This window comes from Sorghum bicolor, chromosome 3, assembly GCF_000003195.3.
Source record: "Sorghum bicolor cultivar BTx623 chromosome 3, Sorghum_bicolor_NCBIv3, whole genome shotgun sequence".
NCBI lineage: Eukaryota > Viridiplantae > Streptophyta > Magnoliopsida > Poales > Poaceae > Sorghum > Sorghum bicolor.
The window spans coordinates 67,011,669-67,025,863 of NC_012872.2; the positions used below are offsets into that span (position 1 = coordinate 67,011,669).

A 14,195-nucleotide genomic window follows, 5' to 3' on the forward strand; every position below is an offset into this window, starting at 1 on the left:
CTAGTGAGTTTTAACATGCAGACATAAAATTCAATAAAACACATTGTTTTTTTTTTGTCTAGATTCTTAAAATCTACTGAGATCTAAGAATCTCCCTTATTTGGAAGTCTGTACTATTCGTGGATTTTTTTGAGAGAAAAATATTACCGAACTCAAGCAAATAGGGTCTATGAGAAATAATCATGACATTTTTTTTCATTATTATATTCTAAATATCGGCTGAGATATTTTTTTTAAACCTGGGCGATGTTCTGAAGCCGAAGGAATTGTAACTACGATCTACGAACCAATAACACACGTGTAAATCATGGACAGCAAAGGGACCGAGTCGTAAATAGCCCATCCTCCCTAGCTTTCAGGTTCCAGCCGTCGCGTTAACTGCCGCCTCCCCCCTCCCTTCTGCCGCACGGAGCCCAAACCGCGGCGGAATCCTCGCCCTCCGCCCTCCAGGGAGCCGCTGCGGCGCCGGGTTTCGTGCACCGACTTGTTTGCCCGCCTCCACCTCCTCCGCGGCGACCCATGGCTCTCCTCGCCCCCGCCATCTCCGGCGAGGTACGCGCCCTTCCCGTTCCGCTTTCCCGCGGAAACCTGGATCGACCGTGCCTCTCGAGCGATCTGGCTCCCGCTCGTTCACCGGAGTGACCGGGGTGTCGTTGTCGTGTACCTATGCTAATTTATTAACCATCTATGGTTTCTGTCAGCTGGGTTTGGGTAGGGGGACGAATGTGCAGATTGGGGTTGGGCGTGGCTGAATGTTCTGTACTTAAGGGCTGTGGCAGATCGTGGAACAAAACAGGGAGTTTCTGTTGGGTGGTTATGAAGCTGCCGTGCGGGTTGAGCCAAGTATGGTTGCCTTTCCCAGGGAATGAGGGAATCCTAGCCATTGTGATTGTGCCCCGAAATTTACCTTCTTCCCCGTCACTAAAGATCTGAATTGATTATTGTGAGGACTGGGACTGTCCTGTAACCGCCATTGATCGCGCAGTGTATTTTGTCTATATGGTTAGAAAATCAGTATTATATTAGTGAAAATGTCTGGCCCATTAGGTGGTGTGGTTTCTGTCAGCTGGGTTTGGGTAGGGGGACGAATGTGCAGATTGGGGTTGGGCGCGGCTGAATGTTGTGTACCGAAGGGCTGTGGCAGATCGTGCAACAAAACAAGGTGTTTCTATTCGGTGGTTATGAAGCTGCCGTGGGGGTTGAGCCAAGTATGGTTGCCTTTCCCAGGGAATGAGGGAATCCTAGCCATCGTGCCCTGAAATTTAACTTCTTCCCCATCACTGAAGGGCTGAATTGATTATTGTGAGAACTGGGACAGTCTTGTAACCACCATTGACCTTGCGGTGTATTTTGTCAATATGGTTAGAAAATCATTATTATATTAGTGAAAATGGCTGGCCCATTAGGGGGAAAAATATGAGTTTCAAGTATTAATCCATTTGTCAATCATCATGTGAGCTTATTTGTGATATCTGATATGAACCCACCTGGTTACATACTCCAAAGCTGACTGAATGGATAATGACTTTTGTGTTTCAATCTGTTCAGTTTTGTTTTGGATTTGATGCCTTTCAAGAGTGTACATGAACTGAATTTAAAATACCCTTTGTGTAGCAAATTTGTAACACCAGTCACATGCCAAGAGTATATTGCTCCACTAGCACCATGGTATTTGCTTATTTACGAAACATTCTTCATTTTGCTGGTTCCTTTTATCCTATGGTCCAAAATTTAATGGTTGATCCATGGAATTCAAGTGCTCTCAGTGCATCTGAATATGGACACTCGAATATTCAAATTCCTGAGCCGTGGATTGTGTTGATACTTAGCTTTTCTAAAGATTTCAGGATATATTCTTCATAGAATTCACAATTTCCAAAAATATTCGTTGCGACATAAATGTTATTTGTGACTTGTGTTAAAACTGTATTCGCAGGTTGGTTTGCGGCTCTTATTGGCACCGCTAAGCTCTAACGTAGTCATCCGTACAGCCAGGTACTTGGATATTGTGATATGTTTATCTCTGTGTTGTGCTCCCTAGAAGTCGGTACTCGGGTGGATAACAAGTCAACTGCACTTCTTTTTTCGAGCTTTCTTCGAAATTGGCATAATCTTATTTATCATAGTCTCCTGAATTGTTTGAGACCCAACTTCAAACCGAGCTTAACGAGCCGAGTCGAGGTTGAAAGTTATTCAAAATCAAGTTATTTTCATTTTAAAAAAGAAAAACGAGTTCAATCCGAGCACTTTTGAAACGAGCCATCAAGCCAGCTTAACGAGCTTTTTGTCCAGCCCTTTGGTATTGGTACAAGGTATGATACCAGAAAAGGTTGATAGCTTATTCTGTGCCAATAATAAACTGTCCAATGGCCATACAGATGTCCATTCCTTGTAGTTTATCAGGTTTATATTTTTCTTCAAACAGGTTATGCTAGCAATAGTCAATTGCTGCAACTTCAATCTATGTGATCTGGGCATCTTCTGTAACTAGAACATTTTTGTCTGCTATTAGGCATGGCATTTTCATGTTAAATTGCTTGGTTGTCTTATTTAATGTAATAATTTCTAAAATATACATTATTTCGGCTTTCCTTTTCAAAATTGTGCTACCATCATTTCAGAGCTAATTCACGGTTTTTTATTCTCACCTCATGCTGCTGCAGTTGTGCTGTGGGGATCGGTCTACCCATGTACTCCACTTTCAGAGCTATAGAGAAGAAGGATGAGAAAGAGAAAGAGCGGTTGCTTTTGTATTGGGCAGGTCTGTAACGAGATGAATTTTTTAGTATTTTTCAATATTAGCTAATCAACATATTTTAGTATATTGATGAAAATTCTGTACAAACTTTTGCTACTTTTAGCATTATGCAGCAAAGCTGCGCATATGTTGCTGTCATTTATGGCGTTATTGAGCTGGTCGTATTTGATATTCAAGTAATATTCTGGATTTAGTACCATGGTTTTAGTACCCACTGTTTTTTTCCCAGTCATAAATAGTCTTTAGCTAATATTGCATGGGCACAAACTTGCCTTCTCTTGATTTAACGAGTTATAGATCTGGATCCTGTTTGGGTGTCATAGTTCCTAGAAAAGGGGAAAACCATGGTGTTCATAAACTACAATTTTAGAAACCAGGGCTATGCAATATCACAGTTTAGAAAAAAGAGGCCCAGGTTCAAGTTTCTTAAATTCTAAAAAACTAAAAAGGCTACGTTTACTAAATTTATTTATTTATTATATCCAAACACCTTATGGTTATTAAAACCAAATTCTTTTAGCAAAACCATTCTGAAAATTCCAAAATATTTTGCATTCAACCAGGTCCTTAATAATGAGAAATTTTAGTGTAGCCAAGTGTCAAATATAAAAATATCTGCATTTTGTTTCCCATTGCTTGTTGCTTATATTGCATTGATATCTGAACCATAGCTCCTTTCCAAAATGTTTTTGCAGCATATGGATCTTTTAGCATCGCTGAAGTGTTTGCAGATAAACTTCTATCAAGGTATGAATATCTTACGTTATTGAAGTGTGACATGTTAATTGAAGAACTATTTCTTGTTTTTTTGTTATGACCATGAATAGCATTGCCAATAATCATTGAGCACTGGTTGTAACATTTTGTTCTGCAGCCTTGCATTATTAGACTCCATGTACTCTCGATATTATCTCTTCTGGCTAGAATTATTTTTTAGGAAATGATGCATTGAGAGTCTGTTTCTTTTAAGAAAATATTTCAGTAACTTGCTACATTTTTGCTTAAAATATTTCAGTAACTTGCTACATTTTTTATTTTGTTTTGTGTTTTACATTTGACAAAGTATCATTCTGTTTGCCTTCATGGCATTCTTATTTCATAACATTGTGTATGCACTTGATTATTTTCATTTTACATTTGCCATAAACAACGTGCCTTCTTTTTGTGCTATTCGTTTGGCATCAGTGAAGTATTTTTGATCCTACCTTAGAAACTATTTGAACATGTGTCTGCTGCTGCTCTCCAGTGTTCCACTCTATTATCATGTGAAGTTTGCTATCCTTGTGTGGCTCCAGTTCCCTTCAAACAGTGTAAGTTTCCCTTGTCCCTTCCATCCCTTCGTCTAAATTTCATATACTGTTCAACTTTACCATTTTACCACTCTGTGATATGGCTTTAGTTCAAATCAGTGGCGGAGGGTGAACTAGAACCCGGGGGGGGGGGGGGGGGGCAATTTACGTGAACAAATAGTCAAAGTGTACTAAAAAGAGCTTTAGAATTGCTAAGACTAGGAATATATGAAACTAATGTGAAGAGAGAAAGGTGCACTTTGATCCTTATTACATGCATGGTAACATGCAGATGCTTTGGTAAAGTACATGCATGTATTGAAAAAATTCACACAGCAAGGGGGGGGGGGGGGGGAGCCCAGTTTGGCTGCCACTAGGCTCCGCCACTGGTTCAAATGCATGATATTAGTGACACTTGTTCTTTGAATTTCCCATTTTCTACTTCCATGAGCTCTGTTGCTCTGACCCATAAACCAGTCCAGTTCTCGTGTAGTGGGAGTTTGTCAAGAACTTTCCATCAGCTTTAATTATAGTTTCCTTTCTGTTGCTTATGAAGTACATACTCTTGGCTTCTTTTAAACATCATATCCATGTTTTCTTGTGACAAGACACATGCTGCCTTTTGGACAAAAAATTTAACTATTATGTTCTTGCTGTACCTTTGATAAATGTTTTGATTGAATTCGTGTCCTTTGCTTTCAGGGATCAAAGCATGTATACAAAAGACACCTGCGCCCATTTTTCCTGAAACATCAAGCAAAAATTGATAGGTTTCTGAATATTCTGTCAAAGGAACTTGTAAGTGTGTTCACTGTGCATCTCATAGACATTGTAGTTCATGGATATATACTGATGAAAGTAATATTGTACAAAACCAGACGAAGTTTGTGAGCAGCCATGAAGATGAAATTCGTTTTATAGAGAACATGGCCATCAGAGGCACTACAACAGGTATACAACTGGGAACACCCTGTATAATACAGTACAACAAACTAAAACATCATGCATGCACAGACAATAGACTAACTGCAGAATTAAGGCAAACACCTCATACCCCTTGGGTTGGGTGGCTTTGATTATATAGTCAATAATGACTTGAGTTAAAAGTAAGCAATATACAATTAACCCCCTAGATATACATATATCTAACACTCCCCCGCAGTCGAAGCGGGAGATTCACGGACGCACAGACTGGACCTAAAATCACTGAACAACTGTACAGGAAGACCCTTAGTCATGATGTCAGCGAACTGATGAGACGACGGTACATGGAGGACCCGTATTTCGCCAAGAGCCACCTTCTCTCGGACGAAGTGAATGTCAATCTCAATATGTTTGGTCCGGCGATGATGAACAGGGTTAGCTGTCATATATACAGCGCTAACGTTGTCACAGAAGACAACTGTAGCCGACTGTAGAGGCAGATGGAGCTCCTGAAGAAGTTGGCGCAGCCAACAGCACTCGGCGACTGCATGAGCAACCGCTCGGTACTCCGCTTCGGCACTAGAGCGGGAGACAGTGGTCTGCCGTTTGGAAGACCAAGACACCAGCGTGTCACCGAGGAAGACACAGTAGCCTGACGTGGAGCGCCGGGAGTCAGGACAGCCAGCCCAGTCCGCATCAGAGTACGCCGTGAGAGAGCGAACAGGACCAGTGCCAATATGCAGACCTTGCGTAAGGGTGCCCCCTCCAGAACCTGAGTTCCCCGCACGCTGCTGAGGAGGGGCAGCGGGAGAACCAGAGTTGGAGGAGCGGCAGGATGCATTGGTGCAGGTAGACGACGACGGAGGGCCTGCAAGCAGAGCAGTACCAGTCTGCACCTTGGACTCGTTGGCGAGGCGAAGCTCCTTGAGGACGAGCATGTTGCGAGCAGCAGCAAAGGACGGCAGCACGTCCTTGTTTACAATGTCGTCGGCAGTGCTGGAGTAGCGTGGGTTGAGACCACGCAGAAGGTTCAGCACGAGCTGGGAGTCGAGGATGGTGTGGCCGACGTCACGGAGGGAATCAGCGGTCTGCTTCATGCGTTGACAGAACTGGTCGATGGAGAGGTCGCCCTGTGTCATTGAATGGAACTCTTCTGCAAGGAAGACAGCACGTGGCGCCTTGTTGGCCTGGAACAGATCCGCGATCGCGACCCATAGGTCACGAGTCGTCTGCTCGGGAGCCATGGCGAGGTCGAGGACGTCGTCAGCGACAGATCCGTAGATCCATCCACGAACAGCGCAGTCTGCAGCAACCCACGATGCATCGGTGGGAGCAGGTGCCAGAGAGCCGTCAACGTGGCCGCCGAGGTAGAACTTGCCGCAGAGGGAGGTGAAGAAGGCAGCCCACTTGTTGTAGTTGGGGTGAGCCAACTCCAACGTGATGGGAACATGGTGCTTCACGTTGACGGCGGCGTAGGGGGGCGCGATGATGGGGGCGCCTTCACCAGATCCGAGAGAGGAGGAGAGGTCGGCACCCTGGGTGCCGGAGGTTGCAGCAGAGGTTGCAGAAGAGGTAGACATGGTGGGAGGTGGAGCGGCGGCCTGAGAGAGACGGCGGCTGGGGGAAAAAAAACGGCGGCCTGAGGGAGGCGGCGGCTGGTGGAGCAGCGGCGCCCTAGGGCACGGCGGCGGTGGAGGTGGCCAGGGGGTTAGGGCAGCGGAAGGGTAGGGATCGGGAGGGTATAAACCCTAGTAGCTTGATACCATGCAGAATTAAGGCAAACACCTCATACCCCTTGGGTTGGGTGGCTTTGATTATATAGTCAATAATGACTTGAGTTACAAGTAAGCAATATACAATTAACCCCCTAGATATACATATATCGAACACTAACTGCTCAGAAAACGAAGTAAAATAATTTCTAAAGTTGGGTTTAGACCATAAATAATAAAGATCTAGTCACAGTTTGGATCACAACATGTTAAGATTGATTTTTTCTGTGGCTCAAATGCTTGCATGGTGTTCTGTTATTTTTGCCTGTGCCCTCAACATGACTTTATATGCACATTCTCTGCACATAGCATTTCTCATCCTATCCCCTCTGCCTCCTAGTCCCTATCGTGCTTTGTGACTTCAGAATATCTAGATTTGAAGGAAAATCAGTTTATGCTGCTTTTGTTTGTGACAGCAAACTACATTGTAAATGGCCTCGACCAACCTGAAGAAACACAAGCGGCTAATAGAATTGAAGGTCCAAATACAACTGTGACGGAAGAAACTGGTGTGTCAGGAACTGAAACTTAAGCTGAACTTTCTATCTCTGCTCATGATCTCGATGCAGCAAATACGATCTGGTTGGATATGCTTCAAAATCGTTCGTTGAGGTCACCCAGCTTGTCTGGATTGTGAATACGACTGTTCCTGAAAGGCCAAATCTAGAGATAATGTTTTAGCTTTAGGTAGATATCCATATAGCAACTAAAATGGGTGCTGGACAAATTTGTAGCACCCGTTGTGTTGTCACCTTTCACGTTTGAGCAATTTGAATCCTGCGATGAACAATCTTTATAAAGCATGAGTTCGTTGTGGTTAGCATGCTTTGGAACATCTACTTGTGCATGCTTGATCGTGTACATCAGTGGTGCATCACAATTCATCCTTCAAATTTGGTGGCTTCTTTCCTCGTTAGAATGATGAAGAATGATGTAATGATAGATCAACTTGTTCCATTTTTCAAACCAAACAAAACCTACCTCTGTTGGGAAGGCGGCTGCCTCGAACATCCGTTTGCCCTTCTCTTATGGAAGCAATGGAAGCAAAATCCAGGGCTGGAAAATCCCTCACTAAGAACTAAGATGGTAATTACGGATTACCCACCTAGGGAAAAGTTTGGAACCCCGATGGATTGAAGTTTCTAAATTAGGCCTTAGGGAAGGTGGCTTCCCTTGCATATACAACATGCTGAATCATCTCATAGTTTTCCTACCAACTAAAAAAAAGACATATTGCAATAAATAGCAATGTCTTATTTTGTGGCACTACTTTAGCAATACTTTTCATTGAACGAAAAATATTTTTCTCTCATAACATTTTAGCATAAGCAACGATGTTTTCCTTTTGTTTGGTTTTAAGTTATCTTGAGTCAAGCTATTTTAGATTGTACTAGGTTATAGAGAAAAGTATCAGCATTATTATCAAAAAAAGGAAAATATTAACATTTACCATATTTTTTTTTAAAAAAAATACAAAATATATTTTTCATATGTACTCTTTCTATCCCAAATTAACTATTATTTATTGGTTTCCGTACCACAAATTTGACTCTGTTTGTAGAAAATGTGTGCATTATTTGTATGTCCAAATAAATTCCTTAAACACTAGATTTAAATATCTTTTCAATGATACTAATTATGTACCATAACAATTAATATTTTTTAATATATTTAGATAAAGCTATTTCTCGGAAAGTGTAAAAGACAATTATTTTGGGATGAGGGAGAGTAACATCATGGTGTGGTGGACAAACTCTAGAAGACGCTAACCCAAACCAATTCGTCGTGGTTTTGATTCCTTGTTCTTCCTTGTTGGGTGGACATTATGGAAGGAATGAAATGCAAGAACTTTCAATGGGACGTAAGGTCAGTCCCGCAGCTGCTCAAGATTCTTATCGAGGAGGTCACCATGTAGATTGCGGCGGGTTACCGGCACTTGGGGGCCTTAGACTCAGTCCCGTGTAGTTTGAGTTGGTTTCCCTTTCTAGTCGCGACTGATATCTACTTATATGTAATTACAACCACATGCGAGCCTGTTTAGGGGTGTCCAACGGCGGTGTAACAAAACTTTTATTCTTTACTTAATGATGAAATACGTGCCAAGGGAAAAAAAACATCTCGTCACTTCGCTAGCCAAGAGTGCTTTATTTTAAAACACCAGAGCCTTGCCAAATGGTTTGTACAATGACTGCAATAAAACTGTGCACATTTCTGCAATCTACGTAGTCTCTTTTTATAGCCAAGAATGCTATAAAGAGTGAAGCTTAAATTGATGCATAACTACTACTTGTATATTAATATTGTCCACATAACTGCAATATACTCTTTTTATTTATTTATCTTCTTCGTCTAAATAAAAAAAATTTATTTAAAAATCTCCTTCATATTAGTTTAGGACTTACCTATATTTATTGTCCATTTACTTCTTATTGGCTACCAATTGTCTGTATTTATTATCTTTTTATTGCTCATTGATTGTTCTTTGTATGTGATTCTTCATGTGCGCTCAGCCTAAAATGATTAAATGTAAAGTGAATGTTTTTGCTCTGTCCTTAGTTATTGTGACAAAGGCTAAAACGATAGAGATAAATGGACAGAGTACTTGATGCTTACTACTTCCATCCCTGAAGGAACATTGCAGCTGGTTCAGGAGAGGTTAGAGTAATCCCATGTATTGATTATGGATTAATTAAGTTTGATAAATTCGTCACACAGTTTATTAGTATCCGAATCTCTCGTGCGACGCCTCAATGTGACAACCCAAAACAAACTATGAGTCTATTCGCTTGTTTTATAAGCCGTACCTTTTCTACTAGCTAATAATGTTTTTCTTTCATAATAAATAAACGAATAGTATTTTCAAATATAACTTTTTAGACCAGCAAACATGCTCTAAACAAGCCCTAAATAAAACCTAAGTATAAATACTCTTTCAGAGACAGAAGAAATATAATAACATAGATTATCGTGTGATATGGTGAGATGACAGCAGGTGTGCTACTGTGCTGTGTGGGGGCAGCCTAGCAGAGTTTCCGTGATAAACCTGCGTCATACCGCCCGACCGCCGAACCGCCATCAAGCCATCGACTAGAACACAGTGGAAGACACCAGACTAGTAGGTGATTCCATCACGCGACCGAAGACCGGAGTCTCTCCGGGCCCCAGTGGCCAGCGTCCCAGCCATGGGTTGTTCACCGACGTGTGCCCACTTGTCACGCCCCTAGCCCGTCTTCCGAACCGCCCCTCCAGACCCTTCTCGAACGCCCCTCCGATCTGAATCCAACGGCCGGGTCTCCGCCGCGCTCGAACGTTCTCGAAACCACGTCACCCCCCGATAAAACCCCACGCCCTGCCTCCTCCTTTCCCCAGCTATCGTTGCAAAGGCAAAGCAAGCGATCCAAATTCTCTCCGTTTTTCTTCAGATCTCGAGTTCCGCGACTAGCTTTGGATCCCTTCTTTCATTCGAGAGAGCGATTCTCTGGTGGCAATGGCGAAGAGCGAGGGTCCGGCGATCGGGATCGATCTCGGCACCACCTACTCGTGCGTCGGCGTGTGGCAGCACGACCGGGTGGAGATCATCGCCAACGACCAGGGCAACCGCACCACGCCGTCCTATGTCGCCTTCACCGACACCGAGCGGCTCATCGGCGACGCCGCCAAGAACCAGGTCGCCATGAATCCCACCAACACCGTCTTCGGTACGCGCTCACTCCTCCCTCTGCCTTTTTGTTGGTGTCACGTTTCTCTGAATGCTTAGAGATGGTTTAACTGGATGTACAGATTAAACTCTGAAAATCGTTATCTCTCTTTGCTGATTGATTACGGCGCTTTGTAGCAACAAAAATAGGAACATGGTAGTACGAAGATAGGACTTGCACAAAAATTTGACAAACGTGTAATTTGGTGCTTAGTTGTGCTTATTTAAGCACCTGTTGCTATTATAGGGCACTTAGATTCAGAAGTTTGCTGTTAAATTCGCGATAGGGTTTCAGGTGATAGTATAGCGATACTATTGGTGAATACTATTTCGTTTGCAGAGCTTATTATTTGTCAAAATTAGATAATCTTAATCTGTTCTTGTTTGCATGCTGTTAAATTGTTGATGACTGAAGAAATAAATATTGTATAATTGACGTAATTTTGATGTTTATCCATGCTCGTTTGTTGTGGCGAAATTAAGATGATGTGTCCTTGTTGTAAATTATTGTTGCCTGAAGAAATAAGTAACAGACAGTATTTTGTCCTGCTCGTTTGTTGTGACAAAATGAAGAATAAAGAGTTCCCTTGCTATAAATTTTTTTTGTTGCTCTGCTTGCCTTTTGTTAGTACCTTCGTATCTGAGAAACGCGGTAAAATGGTAATGGCATATTGCGATGCTTGTTTTTACAATGTTGTAGCTGTCCCCTGTTTTCTGTTACAACCATGTCCAGTTGTCCACAATAAGTTGAACTAATTAGAAGAGATCTTGCTCGATGCCTTATCCCTAATGCTGGCCACTTGTACTTACACAATCTTGCTGATTCCACTGTAATGCAGATGCCAAGCGGTTGATCGGCAGGAGGTTCTCTGACCCTTCAGTTCAGAGTGACATGAAGCTGTGGCCATTCAAGGTCATCCCAGGCCCTGGTGACAAGCCCATGATTGTAGTCAACTACAAGGGTGAGGAGAAGCAGTTCGCTGCTGAAGAGATCTCCTCCATGGTGCTCATCAAGATGAGGGAGATTGCTGAAGCCTACCTCGGCTCTACGATCAAGAACGCAGTGGTGACCGTGCCGGCCTACTTCAACGACTCGCAGAGGCAGGCCACCAAGGACGCCGGTGTCATTGCGGGCCTCAATGTGATGCGTATCATCAACGAGCCCACTGCCGCTGCTATTGCCTACGGTCTTGACAAGAAGGCCACCAGTGCTGGCGAGAAGAACGTGCTCATCTTCGACCTTGGCGGTGGCACGTTTGATGTGTCGCTGCTCACCATCGAGGAGGGCATCTTCGAGGTGAAGGCCACTGCGGGTGACACTCACCTTGGAGGCGAGGACTTCGACAATCGCATGGTGAACCACTTCGTCCAAGAGTTCAAGCGCAAGCACAAGAAGGACCTCAGCGGCAACCCCCGTGCACTGCGCCGGCTGCGCACGGCGTGCGAGCGCGCCAAGCGCACGCTGTCATCGACCGCCCAGACGACCATCGAGATCGACTCCCTGTTCGAGGGCATCGACTTCTACTCCACGATCACCAGGGCTCGCTTCGAGGAGCTCAACATGGACCTGTTCCGCAAGTGCATGGAACCTGTGGAGAAGTGTCTGCGCGACGCCAAGATGGACAAGAGCAGCGTGCACGACGTCGTGCTCGTCGGTGGCTCCACCCGCATCCCCAAGGTGCAGCAGCTGCTGCAGGACTTCTTCAACGGCAAAGAGCTGTGCAAGAGCATCAACCCCGACGAGGCCGTGGCCTACGGCGCGGCTGTCCAGGCCGCCATCCTCAGCGGCGAGGGCAACGAGAAGGTGCAAGACCTGCTCCTGCTCGACGTCACGCCACTGTCACTCGGTCTGGAGACTGCAGGTGGTGTCATGACGGTGCTCATCCCGAGGAACACCACCATCCCGACCAAGAAGGAGCAGGTCTTCTCCACGTACTCCGACAACCAGCCGGGCGTCCTGATCCAGGTGTACGAGGGTGAGCGCGCGAGGACCAAGGACAACAACCTCCTCGGCAAGTTCGAGCTCTCGGGCATCCCTCCTGCTCCCCGCGGCGTGCCTCAGATCACGGTCACCTTCGACATCGACGCCAACGGCATCCTCAACGTCTCTGCCGAGGACAAGACCACCGGCCAGAAGAACAAGATCACGATCACCAACGACAAGGGCAGGCTTAGCAAGGAGGAGATTGAGAAGATGGTGCAGGAGGCTGAGAAGTACAAGGCTGAGGACGAGGAGGTCAAGAAGAAGGTGGACGCCAAGAACACGCTCGAGAACTACGCCTACAACATGAGGAACACCATCAAGGATGACAAGATCGCCTCCAAGCTCCCGGCAGAGGACAAGAAGAAGATTGAGGACGCCGTCGATAGTGCCATCAGCTGGCTGGACAGCAACCAGCTGGCTGAGGTGGACGAGTTTGAAGACAAGATGAAGGAGCTTGAGGGGATCTGCAACCCCATCATCGCGAAGATGTACCAGGGCGCTGGCGCGGGCATGGGCGATGCTGCTGGCATGGATGAGGACGCCCCGTCTGGTGGGAGCGGTGCTGGTCCTAAGATCGAGGAGGTCGATTAAGTTGTTTTAGTGTCCGAGGTTTGGTTTGGTGAAGTACATCTGAACTCTGAAGGTTCTTCGTGACATGGTTAGACGTGGTGTTGCAGTACTGTGATAAAACTTATCAGAATAAGTTTTCGCTTCTAATTTGTTTTCTTAAATCATGTGTTGATCAGCCTATGAGTTGTTCATATCGTTGCCTTTCGTGTTGAACATTTGTTTTCTTGCCATACTAATGAGATTCATCTGCACAAACTGTACGAAGAGAATCAAGTGCTGAGGAGCTACGAGTTCAGTCATATTTTACGAATATTTGCATAGGAGAAACGCAATGCTGCAGTGTTTGCGATTTGGTTTCTGGATCCCAAGAACGATCTGAGTTTACCTCGCTGTATGTACTGTCATTGGTTTAAAATTGAGTGCTTCTTGATTGAAAGACGATATGATTGTTTTCAAATGATGGCCTGTGATGTGTTACTGTTTTATCTTTGTTTTCAAAGGGATGGCCTGTGACCCTGTCGATGTTTGGTGAAAAATTCACACCAGCGTGAATCCAGCAGAACTCATCTGGAGCGAAGAGCAGCAGAGCCTCGTCTCAGTTCGTTTTGAACGCCTATAGGGCACCTACATAGTATAGGTTAAGTTTTTATTATACACATATAATAAAAAAATATCTAAAAAAACTTAAATGGCCTACTTTGGATCAGTCTTTACGGCAAATAGCAGTATAAAATTCGGATGACATAAATTGGTACTATAATCAGAATCCAAGATACAAGAACTAAGTAATAAACTCAGAGGATGCCACCACAACTGTAGAACAAGGCTACAATCATCAGCTCATTTCACATTTATCTGGGTTATGTAGTTGCACCTGAGAAATGCTTCAAGAACAATACCCGTTTGCAGCTCACATTGGAAACGTTACAGCTGATTCAAGTATGCACAAGCTTTGAGTTGCAGGCTCACTATCAGTTGGCTAGATGCATTCATCTCTGCAACCTGTATAAATAAGAAGTATGTTCTTGCTCACTCAGCATCGCAATCTCTCTTCTCTGCTACGACTTATTTCTCTGCTTACAAAAAAGGAACAGAGCACCACTATCTCTCTTCTCCGTTACTTGTTTCTCTGCTTACAAAAAAAAGGAACACCTGTGTCTGAGGTGTTTGATGAAATATTCAATCCCCTGTTGTTTTTCCC

The 14,195-nt window shown here is 44.2% G+C and overlaps 2 protein-coding genes across 2 annotated transcripts; both read left to right on the forward strand.

The window, feature by feature from the left end:
* Positions 325-7,578, forward strand: LOC8057775 (HVA22-like protein k). The gene is made up of 8 exons (XM_002456565.2): positions 325-552; positions 1,937-1,995; positions 2,664-2,761; positions 3,454-3,505; positions 4,005-4,068; positions 4,750-4,845; positions 4,926-4,998; positions 7,160-7,578. The coding sequence occupies exons 1-8, from the start codon at positions 520-522 to the stop codon at positions 7,273-7,275; spliced, it is 591 nt and encodes a 196-aa protein (XP_002456610.1). The 5' UTR covers positions 325-519; the 3' UTR covers positions 7,276-7,578.
* LOC8057776 (heat shock 70 kDa protein) lies at positions 10,099-13,254 on the forward strand. The gene is made up of 2 exons (XM_002456566.2): positions 10,099-10,441; positions 11,280-13,254. The coding sequence occupies exons 1-2, from the start codon at positions 10,231-10,233 to the stop codon at positions 13,013-13,015; spliced, it is 1,947 nt and encodes a 648-aa protein (XP_002456611.1). The 5' UTR covers positions 10,099-10,230; the 3' UTR covers positions 13,016-13,254.

Bases quoted from the DNA above. Each gene is read 5' to 3' on its own strand.
- LOC8057775 (XM_002456565.2), top strand. From the start codon at position 520: ATGGCTCTCCTCGCCCCCGCCATCTCCGGCGAG. The intron at 4,846-4,925 runs GTAAGTGTGTTC...GTACAAAACCAG, and splicing joins ATATTCTGTCAAAGGAACTT to ACGAAGTTTGTGAGCAGCCA. The intron at 4,999-7,159 runs GTATACAACTGG...TGTTTGTGACAG, and splicing joins CATCAGAGGCACTACAACAG to CAAACTACATTGTAAATGGC.
- LOC8057776 (XM_002456566.2), top strand. From the start codon at position 10,231: ATGGCGAAGAGCGAGGGTCCGGCGATCGGGATCGATCTCGGCACCACC. The intron at 10,442-11,279 runs GTACGCGCTCAC...ACTGTAATGCAG, and splicing joins TCCCACCAACACCGTCTTCG to ATGCCAAGCGGTTGATCGGC.